Genomic DNA, 19,038 nt, shown 5'->3' on the forward strand with positions numbered 1-19,038 from the left:
GACGCCTCTGAAACAACAACCATTATAATAATAAATGGTGACAAATACAAATTTATACATAACCATCCGAATAGTCTGTAGTATGAGCATTTAAAAAAATTGCAAAGCATGTTCTTTCAAGCCTTTCCTGTGTAACTAAAAAATACATAAAATGAACAAAATGAACAGAATGGATATTTCCCTTTATTTAAATCATATTTGTTCTCATAATAACACAACATCTAATCCAGTGAAAGGCAAAGTGACACCACTGTTGCATATGGCGCAGTCTTGATCATACACCACCGAGTGACTATAACAAGAGCTGTAACAGAGACAGCGCACTCTTCTATATCACCAATTTTAACTAGAATTTCTAAGTCAAATAATCAATGGCCATAATTTGCATAACCTTCAATATCATTAGGAATTAAGAATGGATAATAGGGAAACCTTGTATAATGTTTAAATGCTATACTTTAAGTAGTTGTTGAAATATTGACTTATGTGCTAGCATACAAAGCCTTAACGAGAATGTTAAAGTCGACATATTAACACTCAGCCAGAAGTCAATGCATCAATGCCTCCCCCTTTATATCTTGGAGCGATTCTAGGAATATAGGAATGCAATTCTTTGCCCGTTCATCCACCCATAATACTGTCTTAAACTGCAAAGCTCCAAACAACTCCCATTTAGATATACGGCAAAACATTACTTATGATGACAAAAATGTTAACGGTCAAATAATTCTTAAACAAATTGGTCGTGGCATATGCCCCCATCACACTAGGCCACGTTCCCACTATGTCTTCAAACATCAGGCAGGACGCAGTCAGAATTTGGTCTTTAAAGTTATGATACCAAACTAAGATGGCGATCAATGAATATGCTTTTCGCCAACTACTGGCTGCATATATTTTTCAAAATTTGAAGAAAAAGTCCACTTGCCAGGCAATAGTTGGTATTGGAACCGATTCTTTTCACCTAAATCCACCATTTTGTTTGCCATGATACGTTTTTCTCACTTATTGTTTGCTCAAAACGAAATAACGTCCCCCCCTTGCTTTATATCAAAACAGGGTAGCTATTTTGAGTGTCGAGGTAACCTTTTAAAGTTATGCCATTTTGTTAAATTATTTAAATCATAGCACACCTAAAAAGTGTTTGTATGATGGTTTTGGTTTTTAATTGTGAATAAATATTACCAAACAATTTAATAATTGCTATAATATAATTGTTAAAATCGCTTGTTCCATGGTTGCCAAAGTCCAAAGAAATTAATTGTTGATTATCGTGCTTCTGTCCACTATCAACCTCTTTGCCAACAGAACGATTAAAAATCGTTTAAAAAGTCATATTTTCCAACTTGTGCTTCTTTTTGCATTTTTTCCTCTGTCGAGGAGCATAAATCATTCCAACGGATAAATTCAATATATATAAAAAGAATAGAAACAAAATAATAATTCACTTCAATGCACATAAAAATTATATTAGTTTTAAATGGCCTTTCTACTTTTTACAGTATGTTACCCTAATTCCATGTTTGATAAAGATTGACATAGCCGTAAGTTTCAGTAAATATTGCTTAAGAAGAGATTGTGGACATGTTACGCTTGTTAGTTTAAACATCATTTTGAAATTACTAGTTTCTTAGGGCTTAGAAGAAGTGAACCTACAATGTTTAATTAATATATATTGGTCTGAAACTGTTGCCAAGAACTCATCTCTTAACATTTTTTTTTCTAAGATATTTAAGTATATTATAATGTATATTATGCTTAAATTTACATGTTATTAAACTTATACTAATAATTACTTTCTGTACATCCTCCATTAGAGGGGTAGTAGTTTGAGTCACACACACAGATGTTGCTCCCCCCACAAACCACTCCAGTACCAGTACAGGTCCTTGTGTCGTTAGCAGTGCACGCTTCTCCATGTCCGTAACAGCTTCTTGTTAGTGACACCAAAACCACCAACTATAAGAATAAAAAATTGTAATTTAATAGTAATTCAATTTGCTCTCACTTAAAAAGATAAAAATTTGCAAATCAAAAAATATTAAAAGCATGATTTATAGGTGGCGATATATATAACTGTACATATCCGATATTGGAACATAATTGATGATAAGAACTTACTATTGTCAATTTACAATGAATGAACACAGCTGATATGAAATTCTTTCTCCTGAATGATATTTTTTGTCAAATAAAATCTAATATATGTGATGAGTTAACAGAGTAAATATAAAATGGCATGACTTTTGAAAAGGTATTAAAACTGAATGGCTACCAACCTTCATGAGACCATAAAAATGGACTTTTAAAAAGGATTATTTTTACAATTTCCATTAAAAGTTTATAAATTCATGTAGAGGGGAGTATAATAAGTGACATACGCAGTCAATAAAAGTGTTTTCCAAAGCTTCCATTAAGAATTTGAAACTGAACGATCCATCAATATTGATTTTTTTCCACTGAAATATTGGGGTTAAACTCTCACGAATAAAATAACTTTTAAACTATTTTTCAACAAGTATGTTAAAGATGAAATTATTCGCAAATAAAACATGCCGAATCCACAGATTGACATCATAATAAGTCACTTTACTTCAAGACTGGTTGAAATTATGACCATAAAAGTAATATTGTCACCTGAGATTTTGATATTTTCAAACTTTGAACTTCGGACTTTCTCCGGGTGGGTGAGTGGGTGAGTGAGTGAGTGAGTGAGTGAGTGAGTGACAGCACAAAAGAACAACAACAAAAAACGGTACTTATTTTACGAGTATAAACTAATCGTCATTTCCTGTAGATGAAACGCAGCCATTGTTAAGAAAGTAAATATTCGTGGGATTTTTTGACGATCATAATATGCAGAATTTGATGGAAGTTCGTGAGTCAACCGCTATTTCTATCGATGACGCAAATTCGCCTTTTTCTTTGTATTGGCGAGCTGCTCATATTTATAATAATAAACTTGGATAATGCAACAATTTATGGACTTCGAAATCGCAAACAACTAGTTCACTGAAGTAGCTGTCTAGATAGATTCATCATTGACATTGAAAGTGTTCTGTGCTTATCTTATCCTTATGGTTCTTTGAAAACAAGAGAACCATGTTCCTGCAAATTTACATGCTTCTGGAGCGTGAGTAAAGTTAGATAATTTAATGTATTTAAAAGTTGACAGGTTTTACCAGTTTTTTTGGGTCACGCTATTTTTAGCAACGCCAAAGTAGTTCCGAGATTACACACGGTACTCGCATGATACGGAATCAGAAAACGGCAGTGTCATTGTACGACTTTTTCAATACGGCGTGCTGTATTTTTACTGTTTGATATGGAAAAGGAATTTGATAGGCATATAATAATACTTTATATAATTATGTGATTTACGTTGATTAAATGTTTTTTGTTAACAATATTTCTGAAAAAAAGCACATTAGCTGCGCTTTTGGGGCAAAAAGCTATTTTTGTAAAAAAAACAAAATTGAAAGCTGCGCTTTTTTACGAAGATTGTATTCACTGCGCTTTTTAATAAAAAAAGCTATGCTTTTTGCCAAAATAGCTTCGCTATTTTAGGCCAATACCACCAATAGCTGCGCTTTTTTATAAAGAGCTGCGCATTTCAGAAACAATCTATGCGTTTTGCCATAAATGCCTAGTTATTTTTGTTGAAAAAGCACAGCTTTTTGCAGAATTGGTAAAAAAGCTTAGTTTCAATAAATGGATAACAGACGCAGATAAACTTATTAGTATGTTAATAAGTTTGCCGTACACCATTCAGAATAACCATTTTACATTTGGTATATCGTTAGCACATGCTAAATAAGTTCATATTTTCGAATGTACAAATCGGTCATGGCAAACAGGCCATTTTGAAGGATTGCGAGTCTCTAGATTATGTATATTTGAAGAGAAATATTTTTCTTTGTCGATTAGTTTTAAAGAGGCATTTATCCGATTAAAAGGGCCATTATTTGTCAGGATTGTCCAACTTAAGACAAAGTCATGGTGTTTATAGCAAGCCTTGTTAATTAACAGCAGGGTTTTATGTCTACCTTTTCATCACATACTCTGTCACATTGACAGCAGTTGGATGTAATGATATATTAAATGATGTTGGAATATTTTAGATATTTTTTGTTGTAGAGGTGGGGATTGGTGGAGAGGGGAAGGGGACTTAAAGTGGCAGGGCGGAGTCTCAACACAGCGCTGGACGACACCAGGGTTCACAATATGTTTCGGTTGAACAATTGCGGAAGTTTTCAAATGAGTTTAATATAATAAAGTATTAAAACTAAAATAAAAATGGACATCAACCTAAATTGTGGTCCTTGAAATGATGACCAGTCGTAACATGTGCAAGTGAGTCTCAAAATATTGAAACAACACAATGAGAGAAAAGTATTCAAATATATTGAACACAATTAGATACAGTAAGAGATTTTTATCAGTTTCCACAGAGTTTGGCAGTATTTACACCTCCAAGTAACACGGCGAGGTCATTCTTCAGTCCACTGATCGGCCGCGGAGGGTCAGAGAGTGGAAAGCAGATAGTGTCAAATTACGATTTGTGTTTGTGATGACGAAAATCAGCAGAGTAAAACATGAAATTAGAGAATCGCGAGGAATGTACTGTAATTATCCAAGGAAAACACAGCATTGTTGAGTATGGTTGAGATTTGACAAAGTTATGGCCTCTTGAACATGGTAATCTTGGCATTTATAGGAAAATACTGGGTCATTTACAAAGATATAGAATTATAGTAGAAAATAATATAATAATTATTCTTGTCTTTTTTTAACTTTAAGTGAAGTTCCACAATCATTATTTGTAGTATGGGTGTGGCATAACAACCAACCCTACTCCTGTGTTTAAAACTTCCAATTTGGTCACCATCCCATTCTTATTGACAACACTGGTTTACATGCATTTATAATACTTATAAATATATTCAATGTCGCACCAACCATTCAAGAGAAAGAGAAATGTACATACCAAGGCCAGATAATGCGATGTCCCCATAGCTGTAAATAATCACCAATGTATTTTTTGTGTTTGACCACACCTTGACCAAAATCTAGGTGAAACAATTACTGTACAAAATTAGTTACGAAATGTTTATTTTCACTGACAACAAAAATAGTTAGCACGTTTATTAATATTTAATATGGTCGCCGAAACAAGGAAATTTTAAATAACATTTCTTTAAGTGCATAACGGGATTGAAAAATATGTGAACTTTTGCAAGCTTCCTAGTTACAGAGAATTGTTTTTACACGCTACAATATTCTTGTCACGATGTTTTGGAGTGGCTGTTCTAAAGTTAACGACTAGATAACACTTGCATTGTAAAAATTTACATGTTTGAAATGCACATTACCTTCAAATTCCTAAGACCGCCTTCCTTTAAATGGTTCTGTCTTCAACTTTCTTTAATTCTCTTTTACTGAAGCGTATCATCCACTGTTTCTACTCCTCCTTCCCATTAATCCCTCCCCAATCTCTCTTCTTAATTTTTGCTTTCTCATCTTTTCCGTCCAATTGTCAATCCCCTGTCGATCATCTCATCTCCTCTCCCCCATGCCGAGGTGAGTGTCCTGTTGTGCAGTTCTGAAGGTTTTATTATAGAAATGAAAAAAAAACAGCCTGTCTAAAATTGTTTGTGTTTATTTTTTTCAAATAAAAATAAAAGTGTTATTATAATGTTTTAGAATAAGAATAAGAGTAATGTTATATATAATAGCCCATTAATACGCTTTAACAACGATGCTTCACAATTTGGATATAACATTGGTGACCATGTATTTCAATGGATTTAAATACATATGGTATATAACTATTAACAGTCTTTCACTAGCGTGGTGGGACCCATCAAAGAGTACGTCTTCGCCGCGTGGGAACCTCACATCAGTAGGATTATCTAACAACTAGAAGTGTTTCAGCGTAATATAGGTTCGTCCAGGGCATCTTCAAAAACACCGGTATCACTAGCACTGGTATATCCACCCTTTTCTAGGACCGGCAACACATTGGTGATGATCCTCCAAGGTTTCCATGCGATCAATGCTGCTTTTCTCCAGAAAGGATGCACCGCCACTCATTTCCAGTCGGTATTCCGCATTCGGAACACCTCGGTCATTTTCCATCGACAATAACCTGGGATGTATGCCGATAACTATGTAGAAGTAGTTCGTAAGAAATAAATAATAGTATTAATTAAATGTAATGTTTTAACGTGCATTTTGTATTACTAAGTTCAAATTGATTTTCAGAGAAGTGTATTATTCTAAAGTCTAACAGCTACATTGCAATAACTACCCGATCTATTTGCAGCGTAGATAAATGTAAATAATTCTGACATTGTAAACCGTCCATATTCATCCGAGGTTGTTCTCGATGGAAAGTGGCCGAGATATCCCGATGGGTATTCCTCTGTGGATTTAGCTGCTAAAAAACTTACCTAGCACCATCCTACGACGCCTTCAAGAATGGCCTCTGGTAATATAAGGGAGTTCAGCTTCGGACTGATCACTGCATATCATTCAGAAGAAGAAGCAAGAAACTTACCAAAGCAATACGTCAAGAAAATGGAAGGTCGAGAGAATTATGTTAACATAGTGACATTCTAATTATCAAATGTTTATGTTGTATAACACAGGTCTAAAGGTGTGTCGGCCTGTCGGTCATAATCTTAATCTGATTTTACTGATATCTTGCCCATATTCAAGATTATGTTCACTAAAGACATAACATATATACCCATAGCTACTTAAGCATGACAAGAACAGTTATCTTCCTGTTGTGGTTGTATATGAACTCAAGTGAATTATATACAATTAAATAAAACAATTTCAGTTTCAAGTAATGGTAAATACCGTGAAGCTTAATAAGCTGTTATTATTTCACTCATTATATTCTTCCGCATTGCAATTTAAATCACAGGACTGAGAATCCAAACATCGCGCAAACTATTCAGAAAGGAGGGAAAATGGTCAAAGGCCTAGTTTAAGGAATGTTTGGCATGATAATTCTGCTAAGTGCACTGTTGTCACAGTAGGGGCCAATTTCCTGTATATTGGTGTATTGGCTTAGGGCTAAATAGGGTCCAATATTATAAAGAAACCTCCAAAACTGCACAGCAGGATACTCATATTGGAGATCTGATAAGAAGGCACCAGATAATTAGATTAAGATCAATACACAGAGGTTGTATAATATAGACCGATTTTTAAAAAAAAAAAATTATTTTTATTTTTTTATTTATTTATTTATTTATTTTTTTTGGGGGGGGGGGCACTTATAGAAGGCTTAAACTAGGCCTTTAAACAAATACAATATAAAATATTTAGAACCGAAATCGTAGTGTTTTGCACAGGGCTAAAATAATGCACATTAATCTTCTTGCAGTTAGATATTGGATATAGTTTTATCTTATGATATGATCGAGGCTATCGAAAACTAAGGGGCTTTTCCTTTAAATCTTCTACTTACTACAGAAAGAAGTTCTCTGTTAATCTATTCATAGTTGTTGATTCATAATGGCCTGAAAGCTTCAACAACATTCAAAATTGCCATGTAAATACTGACCACAAGGCAGGATAGAAAAACTGCATTCGGAAGAGTCCACAGTTGCAATATATCGCAATATATCGCGCAGTTATATAAGCGCATGTTTAAAATGAATGAACATATTGTATTACTCGGGCTGCATTCGATTGTTTAAATCGCAGTTGTTTATTCATGCGCTTAAAGTGAATGTTATGACACAAGAGGAAATATAGTATATATGTAACAGTGATATCATCAGGGACGGATTCAAGATTGGCATTTAGAGGGGTTGAAAGTAAAGGATGCAACTTTAGACGTACGCCCCCTCCATCAGAACCGAAAGTGATTATTATGGAGCAGGTTGTTTTCATATGGTTCATTCTCTGTCGTCTTCCGTGAGGGACGTTAAATGGGGGTCCCGTCTGACAGTGTTATACGCTGGTGCACCTTAAAGAACCAGGGTAGCACTGACGATGGTTACATTCTGTTTGTACACTATGCTGCAAACACCTAAAATTATTAACAATTTTATCGGAGCATTCACCGAATGGGCAATGCCCGAGTGCGAGTATAAAAACGGTTACACATCAACACCATCCCCGTTATTCGCTAGTTTACAATGTCATTTCAATATTAACAAATCAGGTCACAGACACAAAATATCTTAAGCGTAAAACAAGTGTATGATTCATCTTTGTTAAAATAAGATCCTTTAAAAGTAGGAACCCCTTTTGATGGGAAATGTCTTCACAATTAATAAACAACAACGACAAGAGCAGCACCGACAACAACAACAACAACAGCAGCACCGACAACACCACCACCAACAACAACACCGACAAAAATAACAACAGCAACACCGACAACAACAACAACAACAGCATCAACACCACCAACAACAACAGCAACACCGACAACAACAACAACAGCAACACCGAAAACAACAACAGCAACACCGACAACAACATCAACAGCAACACCGACAACAACAGCAACACCAACAACAACAGCAACACCGAAAACAACAACAACAGCACCACCGACAACAACAACAACAGCAGCACCACCACCACCAACAACAACAGCAACAACAACAACAACAGCAGCACAGACAACAACGACAACAGCAACACCGACAACAACAACAACAGCAGCACCGACGACAACAACAACAACACCGACAACAACAGCAACACCGACAACAACACCGACAACAACAACAGCAACGCTGACAACAACAACAACAACAGCAGCACAACCAACAACAACAGCAACACCGGCAACAACAGCAACACCACCACCAACAACAACAGCAACACCGACAACAACATCAACACCGACAACAACAGCAACACCGACAACAACAACAGCAACGCTGACAACAACAACAACAACAACAGCAGCACAACCAACAACAACAGCAACACCGACAACAACAGCAACACCACCACCAACAGCAACACCGTCAACAACAACAACAGCAACACCGACAACAACATCAACAGCAACACCGACAACAACAGCAACACCACCAACAACAACACCGAAAACAACAACAACAGCACCACCGACAACAACAACAACAGCAGCACCATCACCACCAACAACAACAGCAACAACAACAACAGCAGCACAGACAACAACAGCAACACCGACAACAACAACAACAACACCGACAACAACAACAGCAACGCTGACAACAACAACAACAACAGCAGCACAACCAACAACAACAGTAACACCGGCAACAACAGCAACACCACCACCAACAACAACAGCAACACCGACAACAACATCAACACCGACAACAACAGCAACACCGACAACAACAACAGCAACGCTGACAACAACAACAACAACAACAGCAGCACAACCAACAACAACAGCAACACCGACAACAACAGCAACACCACCACCAACAGCAACACCGTCAACAACAACACCGAAAACAACAACAACAGCACCACCGACAACAACAACAACAGCAGCACCATCACCACCAACAACAACAGCAACAACAACAACAGCAGCACAGACAACAACAGCAACACCGACAACAACAACAACAACAACACCGACAACAACAACAGCAACGCTGACAACAACAACAACAGCAGCACAACCAACAACAACAGTAACACCGGCAACAACAGCAACACCACCACCAACAACAACAGCAACACCGACAACAACATCAACACCGACAACAACAGCAACACCGACAACAACAACAGCAACGCTGACAACAACAACAACAACAACAGCAGCACAACCAACAACAACAGCAACACCGACAACAACAGCAACACCACCACCAACAGCAACACCGTCAACAACAACAACAGCAACACCGACAACAACATCAACAGCAACACCGACAACAACAGCAACACCACCAACAACAACACCGAAAACAACAACAACAGCACCACCGACAACAACAACAACAGCAGCACCATCACCACCAACAACAACAGCAACAACAACAACAGCAGCACAGACAACAACAGCAACACCGACAACAACAACAACAGCAGCACCGACAACAACAACAACATCAACACCGACAACAACAGCAACACCGACAACAACACCGACAACAACAACAGCAACGCTGACAACAACAACAACAACAACAACAGCAGCACAACCAACAACAACAGCAACACCGGCAACAACAACAACAGCAACACCAACAACAACAGCAACACCGACAACAACATCAACACCGACAACAACAGCAACACCGACAACAACAACAGCAACGCTGACAACAACAACAACAACAGCAGCACAACCAACAACAACAGCAACACCGACAACAACAGCAACACCACCACCAACAGCAACACCGACAACAACAACAACAGCAGCACCGACAACAACAACAACATCAACACCGACAACAACAGCAACACCGACAACAACAACAGCAACGCTGACAACAACAACAACAACAACAACAACAGCACAACCAACAACAACAGCAACACCGACAACAACAACAGCAACGCTGACAACAACAACAGCAGCACAACCAACAACAACAGCAATAACGACAACAACAACAACACCGACAACAACAACAACAGCAGTACCACCAACAACAACAGCAACACCACCGACAACAGCAACACCACCACCAACAACAACAACAACACCGACAACAACAACAGCAACGCTGACAACAACAACAACAACAGCACAACCAACAACAACAGCAACAGCGACAGCAACACCACCACCACCAACAACAGCAACACCGACAACAACAACAACAGCAACACCGACAACAAAAACAACAGCAGTACCACCAACAACAACAGCAACACCACCAACAACAGCAACACCACCACCAACAACAACAGCAACACCACCAACAACAACAACAACACCGACAACAACAGCAACACCGACAACAACAACAACAGCAACACCGACAACAACAGCAACACCGACAACAACAACAACACCGACAACAACGGCAGCAACATAAACAACAACAACAACAAAATAGCAGTGACCTAAGCTTGATATGTATATAACGGAGTTATTTTTTATCTGTAGAAATTTAGGCCAGAGTGTTAATTCAAAATTGAAAATTGTTTCTGGGTCAAACTTAAGACAAATCTGTTTAAGGGCACAATATCAATGCCTAATAAACAATTAATAAAAGATACATAACGAATAAAAAACACGGCCATTCAAACCACAAATCACCACAGACATTCCACAATTTCATCCTTTTAGAAACTTTTTGTAAAGCGACAAGTCATTCTACAATTGCAGCAATATAAATACATGCAGGTAAATGCTGCCATTCCTTTATAGATTAATCAAAGCACTGAAAGTGCTGAGGGACGGTACTACTATAAAAATAATTCTACGTGCACTAATGTAACAACTGGTAGAATAAATGTAAGTTATGTTTAGAAGAATGTTCATTATTTAAATGTAAGCGTTTTGTCTGTATTTTGAAAACAATTAATTTTCGGACAACAACAAACACGCAAAAGGGATCATAAAAACGCTATGTCTGTTTATGATAAGACAATGATTATGAGTTAAATACATATATGTTGCTTTGAATAGCACAGAAATACTGAACGTGGGTTTCTTTTTCATGACAATCAAATACTAAATTAAGGTAAAAGTGTTATGTTTCAGCAGGTATATTTAGCGGGTGGCGGGGAGGGGGGCACCCACTTGTGATAGATTCGCCAAATACTTCAATGCAGAGTGTGTATGTTTTAATTCTAGGTACTGGTGTCCTGGTACTTCCGATGTGGATGCTTTTGCACAAAATTGGTCGCATGATATTAACTAGCTTGTTCGTCTCCCGCATTTATAAGCAAATGTATTCAAAATATGTAAATGTATACTGATTGTCCCAATATGGAGAAGCGCGCTTTTTGGCCTTCTTTGCAACGAGTTAAGTGTTTTAAGTGTTTTCATCCCGGAGTATAGACGACATCAGGTCTAGGTAAAACGGCATATTTGATAGAAGGCCACTTAATTTTGGCTTTTTAGCATTAAAATGCAGATTTTGATTTGTTTATAATATAATCAGGTCTATAGATTGAGCAAGCAATGGAAGCGGAAGTTCGGGCCGGGAGGCAGTCAATGGTCGGTTTATGGATTTGTCCAAGGAAATGGCCACCATGATAACACAGAGTAAAGGTGACAACTCTAACTGATTTATGTGAATGACATCGCTTATAGCACATGTTTAATTTGCAGTTGTTTCCTATTTTTCTACCACGTAAATCCCAGTTAATTAGGGTAGAATATGTATCTGTACTTATCACGTGTCTTACAAATGCTAAATACACACACTGTTAACTGGAAAATAATTATGCGCTATATTTAAACGGGTAAACTCAGCTGTGAGAGCGACAAAATAGCATTTTGATTGTGTGAAATTATTATTATCGGCCTCATACTTGTTCGTGTTGACAATTATAGGCTTGTTATGTGGAAATAATATAATTGCCAAATTGGCTTAATCTGGTGTCTAGCCCTTTTAAAGTCTAAGTCTAAAACATTAGGTTTATGTTCCGAAAGTCCAAGGGACCCTCTGTATTTAACATACATTGCTCTCTGTGCCCATGGGAATCGGTTTCAAACTTACTCACTTTGGGTCAAGGTCACGGTTGGTACTAAATTACTTACGTAAGGGTTGGTATATTGCAATCAAACTTGGTCTATATGAAGAGTTTATTAATCCATAGGATTGCATTTTTGGTCCCTATGGTCAAGATCAAGGTCACTGTTACTAAAAATAGATAGCTCTTTGATACTCGATAGCATTAGTAAGGGTTGACACATATTGACTTATCTTGGTATGTAGGAAGAGTTTATTGGGGACTTCCATAGGATTGCAGTGTTGGCCCCTAGGTTGAAGACCAAAATCACTGAAGGCTCAAGATATCTTGTGAATCATACCTGATTCCGTATCATTACGGCGTTTTTTTTATATTATGTTTTATTGCTTTTGACCGTCTTTATTACAACATTATTATATTTAATTCCAAGATAAAGTGGCGTAAAGTCGGGCGCTTTTTCCTACGACAGCTCTTCAGACTACATGCATTTAGATATATTTTACAGTTCAATTAAACCTAAATACTAGCTTTTCAACTTGTGATGTCTATTATTACAATATAATGTTAAGGCAAATTTTCAAAATGATTACTATTTCACGCATACGTTAAGTGATAGTGTTCATTTATATTTATATATATTGTATGAATTGTTTGTTGTCCAAAAATAAATAAACGGGTTGTCATGAACGGGCAATTCCAAAAACAAAACATAATATGTGGTAAATGCAACTGTTTTTCAACCCTTAAATTCAAATGAAACAAATCGGTTTTGAGTGTGTTTTGTTTATTCTGTCCCTGGACTTTGTTATTTTTCAAATAATTTAGACGGTGCAGGTTCATTGCTTCCAAAACTCAGTTTGTTCGATTGACAATGCAACGTATAGTTTATACGTATACTAGCATTCATTGAATTTCAGCCCCTCTTGGTATGCTATACAGCTCGGCATAGCTTCAATTTTGCAAACTAATTTTGCTTCATTATCGGTAGACCTACTACGTTACCAAAAACGAGCTAGCCAATCACAAATGAACACGTGAAAACTGAAGACATGAAACTTACAACGATCCCGGCATACAATATAAACTGCCCGGGACGTTATCTTACACCATAGTGGGCGAGAGAGTTGTAAAACGAACAACTGAATTAGCGTGTAAAAGACACTAACCATGAAGGTTACAGTTGCATTTGCTGTTGTTGTTATGTGCTATGTCCTTGGACTTTTTTGCGGTATTTAGTTACATTAGAATTGAAAATAATATGAATACTATGAATAAGGCGTTAACGGTTTTAAATTTATATGAATGTGTTCGTAACTATTACGACTTCATTTAATTTGTCGAAGATAACTATTAGGATCATAATTAATAAAAGGTACCATGATTTTACTGCTATTTTTTATTTGTAGTGCGGTAATTCGGGGATGAAACATAGAATGTCTACCTGTATTTATAAACATGGGTTGAAAATGGATGTGAATGGCAATCATTTACGATCGATTTGTCTTCTTTGGAAACAGTATGCTTTTGACAGCAACATATGGCTGCTTTAACCCCTAATAGGTCAGTCAGATGCGTTCGAGTGTTATGATTGTAAATCTGCGACAAGCATTGGCTGCGGTGACCCGTTCTCGTCGGGTGATAAGAAGGACGGTTGTGCCATGTGCAGCAAAACCAAGCGCAAGGTGGGAGACTTTGAAGGTAGGAGCTTATACACCAGTTGTTATAAATAAGGATATTACCTTCCGAATCGGCTATAGATAGTGCAGTTTTATCAATAGGTTGATATTTTATCAAAATTGGATACACAAAAATAATTTAAACCTTGGTTATAAATCAAACAACAGCAAAAATAGTATTATTCAACACAAAGTTGGCTTTTTAAAACAAAATACAAACAGTTCATGTCAGGTATTCAGCAGGCACGTTTAATCCGGTTTTCGAACGTTCAATCTCATACTGATCGTTTGATAATGACTTTCTATTTGGTTAATCGTTCCAGGTATAATCCGTAAATGTGTGTCTATCGCAGCGGGAATCTCAGTAGGGTGCATATCAGGAAGCAAGGGGGATACTAGCGGCGACATCTGCTTCTGTGACAGTGCCCTCTGCAACTCCTCAACACGCGCTACCATGCCAACCGCCATTCTCTTCCTCCTGCTTGCACTTATTTTGTGCTTGATGAAATAAATATTACATGACTATCAGATTCTATAAACTACTTGAAATAGGGTTATAAATCCCACATTTTCATCACCAATTACAAATTTCATCACGATTATATAAATGTCTAATATGTAATATTTCCTGTTATTATGTTGCTTAATCATCCTTTGGATGGAGTTCCTTTATCAGCGATGGAGTCAGGCGGTTATCAAACATGTAAATAATCTTTTAGGGGCGGCTCCAGAAATTGACGTTAGAAGGGGCACAGCCTTTTGACAGTCGCCCCTCCCTCAGAACCGAAATTAAAATGGTTTAAAACGTCGGAAAGGGCATTAGGTTATTTTCCAATTTTGATTGCTTTCTTTTTTTCTGATATTGACATATAAAGTAAATTTATACGATTTTAGGAGCGAGCCCAACCGTGCGTCGAGCCCAAACTCTTCCTCCTGTATCCGCTATTTCAAGTTATACTATAACTATATGCTTGTATGTAGTATCAGCACTTCATTTAAATAATTTTGACTAACACTATTTTTAAACAAGCGGATAACAACTTGAGAGTGGCCCTCCCCGATATGGCCATTTTGTGTACATGTACAGGACATGTGCCCTGTCTGTTATCAAATTTCGCAAGGTATTTCAAGCACGTAATATCAGATTGCCGACAAATCTTCATGTGCAAGACGGGTTAAATAAGGGCTGTAATCATTATGTTAATATTAGCACATGGTTCCGTAATAAAAATAATTTAGGCACATGCAACATATCAGACCACCTTAACACACAAATCAGGTACTATGATTACACTAAACATGGGACAATCATTACCTTAAATAAAACTAAAGGTAGTGTTAAGGTAGTCGTCGCATCTACTCTCATCAATATGTATTTCTTTGATCAATTAAAAACTTTGCTTTTCAAACAAAATATTTAGGCAGCACTTGTCTGTGTACTATTTCCTGACAAATCGGTATAATTAACTTCATCAATGTTGTGTTAAAATTACATGACGAATAATGGGTTCCATATAAGACTCACATTGATATCAAAATAAGGGCCGTAGTCATAATTTATCTGTAAACAAATAGAAAAGTGAGTGTTTTGATACGGCCAGTCAATCGGGTCGTTAAGACTTTCAACTCAAAATTTGCCCTGCATGATTGAGTAATGAATAAATCTCCTCTCAATTAGATTCATTACTTCAGGGGTAATCCGTTCATCTGAGATTTTAGTTTTCATATACAAAAGACAATATGTCCATGAGTATACACATTATGTAAGGTACATTGTAATACAAAATAGTCATAAGTAGCAAGGCAGGTTGTATTAACAGCGAAAAGAGGATATGTTTTCTACTCAAAATACAAAAAAGTTTTTCGTAATTCAAACGCTTTATACATACCGGTATGCATAGCCAAATTGCTATTAACAACTCTTTTGGAGAGGTCATCAAGGTATAAATATAAACATATTCGGTATTCAAGGAATTTGGCTTGATATACATTGTTCGTACAATTGACATTCAAGCAAAAAGTACTATTCATCTTCAAAAGTGATATAAAATAGAAATTTTCTTTCATTATAAGGGGTTGCCGTTGGCTCATGTGATTGATTTCAATGCTTAACATATGACTTGACATTTTTAACCTTGACAATGCATTCCTATATTTTATTATGTCTACATCACACAAATACGGTTGAAATTCAAATAACGATACATGTACATAAGTTCTAGCTGTACTAATCTCTTTGAGCTCAGACTGCCGAATTCGTATCAAATCATCAGTAGCTCTTCTTTTAAACATTCTTAGGAACAATTTCATTAAAACCTTATACTTGTAACAAATGTATTACCGTGCAAGACCAGGACTTACAATATGGGTTGTGCTCTAAGTGCATACACAGTTTATCATACATAAGTTCAACATTTTTATCAGTAAATTGTTACAATCTTCAACCTATTTCTTATGACATTAACTGACCTTTTACATAATATTGAGGTTCTTCTAAGTTCACCATAGACAAAAGATTTTTGGGTCTGTAATTTCACTCCTAACATGTTGCAGATGTTTGCAATTGCATACGATAGTTTATACCTGTTACTTTCTTCTTGTAATATGAGGGTAAGATATTGTATCGAATTGTCTGTCATTCAAATGTACAAGTACATGATTGCATTGGAAATCAAAGTGTGCAAACTCACTTCATTCGATTTCCCCTACCTTTTGGTACAGGCTACTTTATCAAGCTCAAAATTTGCACTTGCGGTTTGCGGTATGAAACAGGTTATGGAATCACAAGATGGCCACGGCGTGACATTGAACTTTATCGTGCTTGTCATTGCACTGATAAAACACATCTGTGCGGTGTTATATTATCTCACCGATAAGAGAATTTTTGGGATAAATACCTTCTGTATAGATGACTAATTTGTGAAATCTTGTTAAAATGATGTTTTCATTTGATGTAAAAGGATGTATCATTCTAGAACAACAATACATTTGACGATGTTTAAGTGCAATAGATAACTACTAAAAGAATGTGTTTGTCTAAGACAAGATTGGACCCTAAAAATCCTAATGATCAACCCATTTATAATGCATACCTATTCGAAAGAATGAGCTATTATTTGTGTTGCATTGAGTTACTGCAGCTGTTGTGTGCACATACTCGTTACAATTTACACTGCTTGAACTTAAACATTTCATAATAGACACTCTTCGATGTAAGATATCTTGTACAATGGACAAACCTTTAACAATTTACAATATAGGACATTTTACGATAAACACTGTTTGACTTGAGACCGTTAACAATGTCCACTGTTTGACCTTTGACCTTTAACAATGTGTACTGTTTGATCTAAGTCCTTTAACGATATGCACTTTTTTACCTTAGACCTTTTACGATTCGCAGTGTTGTACACAAACCTTGTACACTGACACTGTTCGACGTTATATCTTTCACAATGTATACTGTTAGACATTCAACCTCTTACAGCGTACACTGCTGGACCTTAAACATAATACAAAAAACACTGTTGGGCCTTAGACCATCTTCATCATGTTGCCTGTTCCACCTTGAACCTTTTTCAATGTTGTAGATAATGTTATATATCTAACAATGTACACTGTTAGACCTTAGAACTGAACAATGCACAATGTTGAGCCTAAGAGCTTTAGCAATGTTCACTGTTGGGCCTTAGACCGTTAACAATAAACACTGTTAAGCCTTATACCTTTTACAATGTACCCTGTCGGATCTGACCTTTAACAATGATTTATTAAGGTTCAACAGTGTACATTGTAAACTATAAGAGATCTAACAGAATACAGTGCAAAAGGTTTGAATAATGACAAGGTTCACATTTTACTTTCACATTTCAGATAATTAGATAATTTCATAAATTAGGTTTACACGGACAAACTATTAAAAGTCAAAATCATAATGCTGTAAGTAAGTGTTATTAAATGATAATACCTCACAAATTTTGATAAGGATCACTGTCAATAAATTATCGGCTAGCGATACTGATAGATGTAGAAAAACAACATTTTATTCTACATTCATTTTAATCATCATTTATCATATACGTCTGAGATTGTTTTAATATAAATATTTTTTATGGAAAATATAGACACCGAACTGTTAATTGTTCGATAAAATATCAAAAAGGATTAATCGGAAGTGAAAATTTTTAGTCATTATACCTTGGTCAAAATTAGGTCAATATGTTGATTTATTTGATAGTTTTCAAAATGATATATGCCATTTCAAGATGTACTTATAATGCGCTACCTCTTGCAAACTGGATTTTATTCATTTTAAGATATGTTCCGGACATTGATGCGAAGAAATACGAGCTAGATTATCAGATTTTCATTGTACATTGAAGGTAACACGAATGGTTATAAGTTGCAAGATTACATGCCTTAGAATTGCAGAAGGCTGCTAAGGTTCGGATCTTGGGTTAGGGAAGTTTACGTGTAATTATTCAAACGGGGGATCGAGCTTTATAGACTATTTTAAGTGTATAACCTAAGGGAACCAAACTGCTTTTACTTAGAAGTATCATCTTTGGCAAGAATCGTATTTGATTTCTCTTTTGTTCGGGCAAATTATCACTATTGAATGCAGATATCTTGTCTAAAACAGGTATTTCTGGTTTTCATAAAGTTTGCCCATATTTTATATTTTATTTTGGATTCGTGTGCACAAGTACGCAAAATG

At 36.2% G+C, this 19,038-nt stretch overlaps 1 protein-coding gene across 1 annotated transcript; it reads left to right on the top strand.

The window, feature by feature from the left end:
- Nucleotides 1–8,627: 8,627 nt before the first annotated feature.
- LOC128223782 (mucin-2-like) lies at nucleotides 8,628–10,736 on the top strand (the record flags this gene model as incomplete). The annotated part of the gene is made up of 2 exons (XM_052933157.1): nucleotides 8,628–9,128; nucleotides 9,177–10,736. Coding segments are annotated over 2 exons (2,061 nt in total), but the record flags the coding sequence as incomplete, so codon positions are not given.
- Between the last annotated feature and the right edge of the window lie 8,302 nt (nucleotides 10,737–19,038).

The sequence above is a fragment of the Mya arenaria genome, chromosome 17 (assembly GCF_026914265.1).
Source record: "Mya arenaria isolate MELC-2E11 chromosome 17, ASM2691426v1".
NCBI classification, from domain to species: domain Eukaryota; kingdom Metazoa; phylum Mollusca; class Bivalvia; order Myida; family Myidae; genus Mya; species Mya arenaria.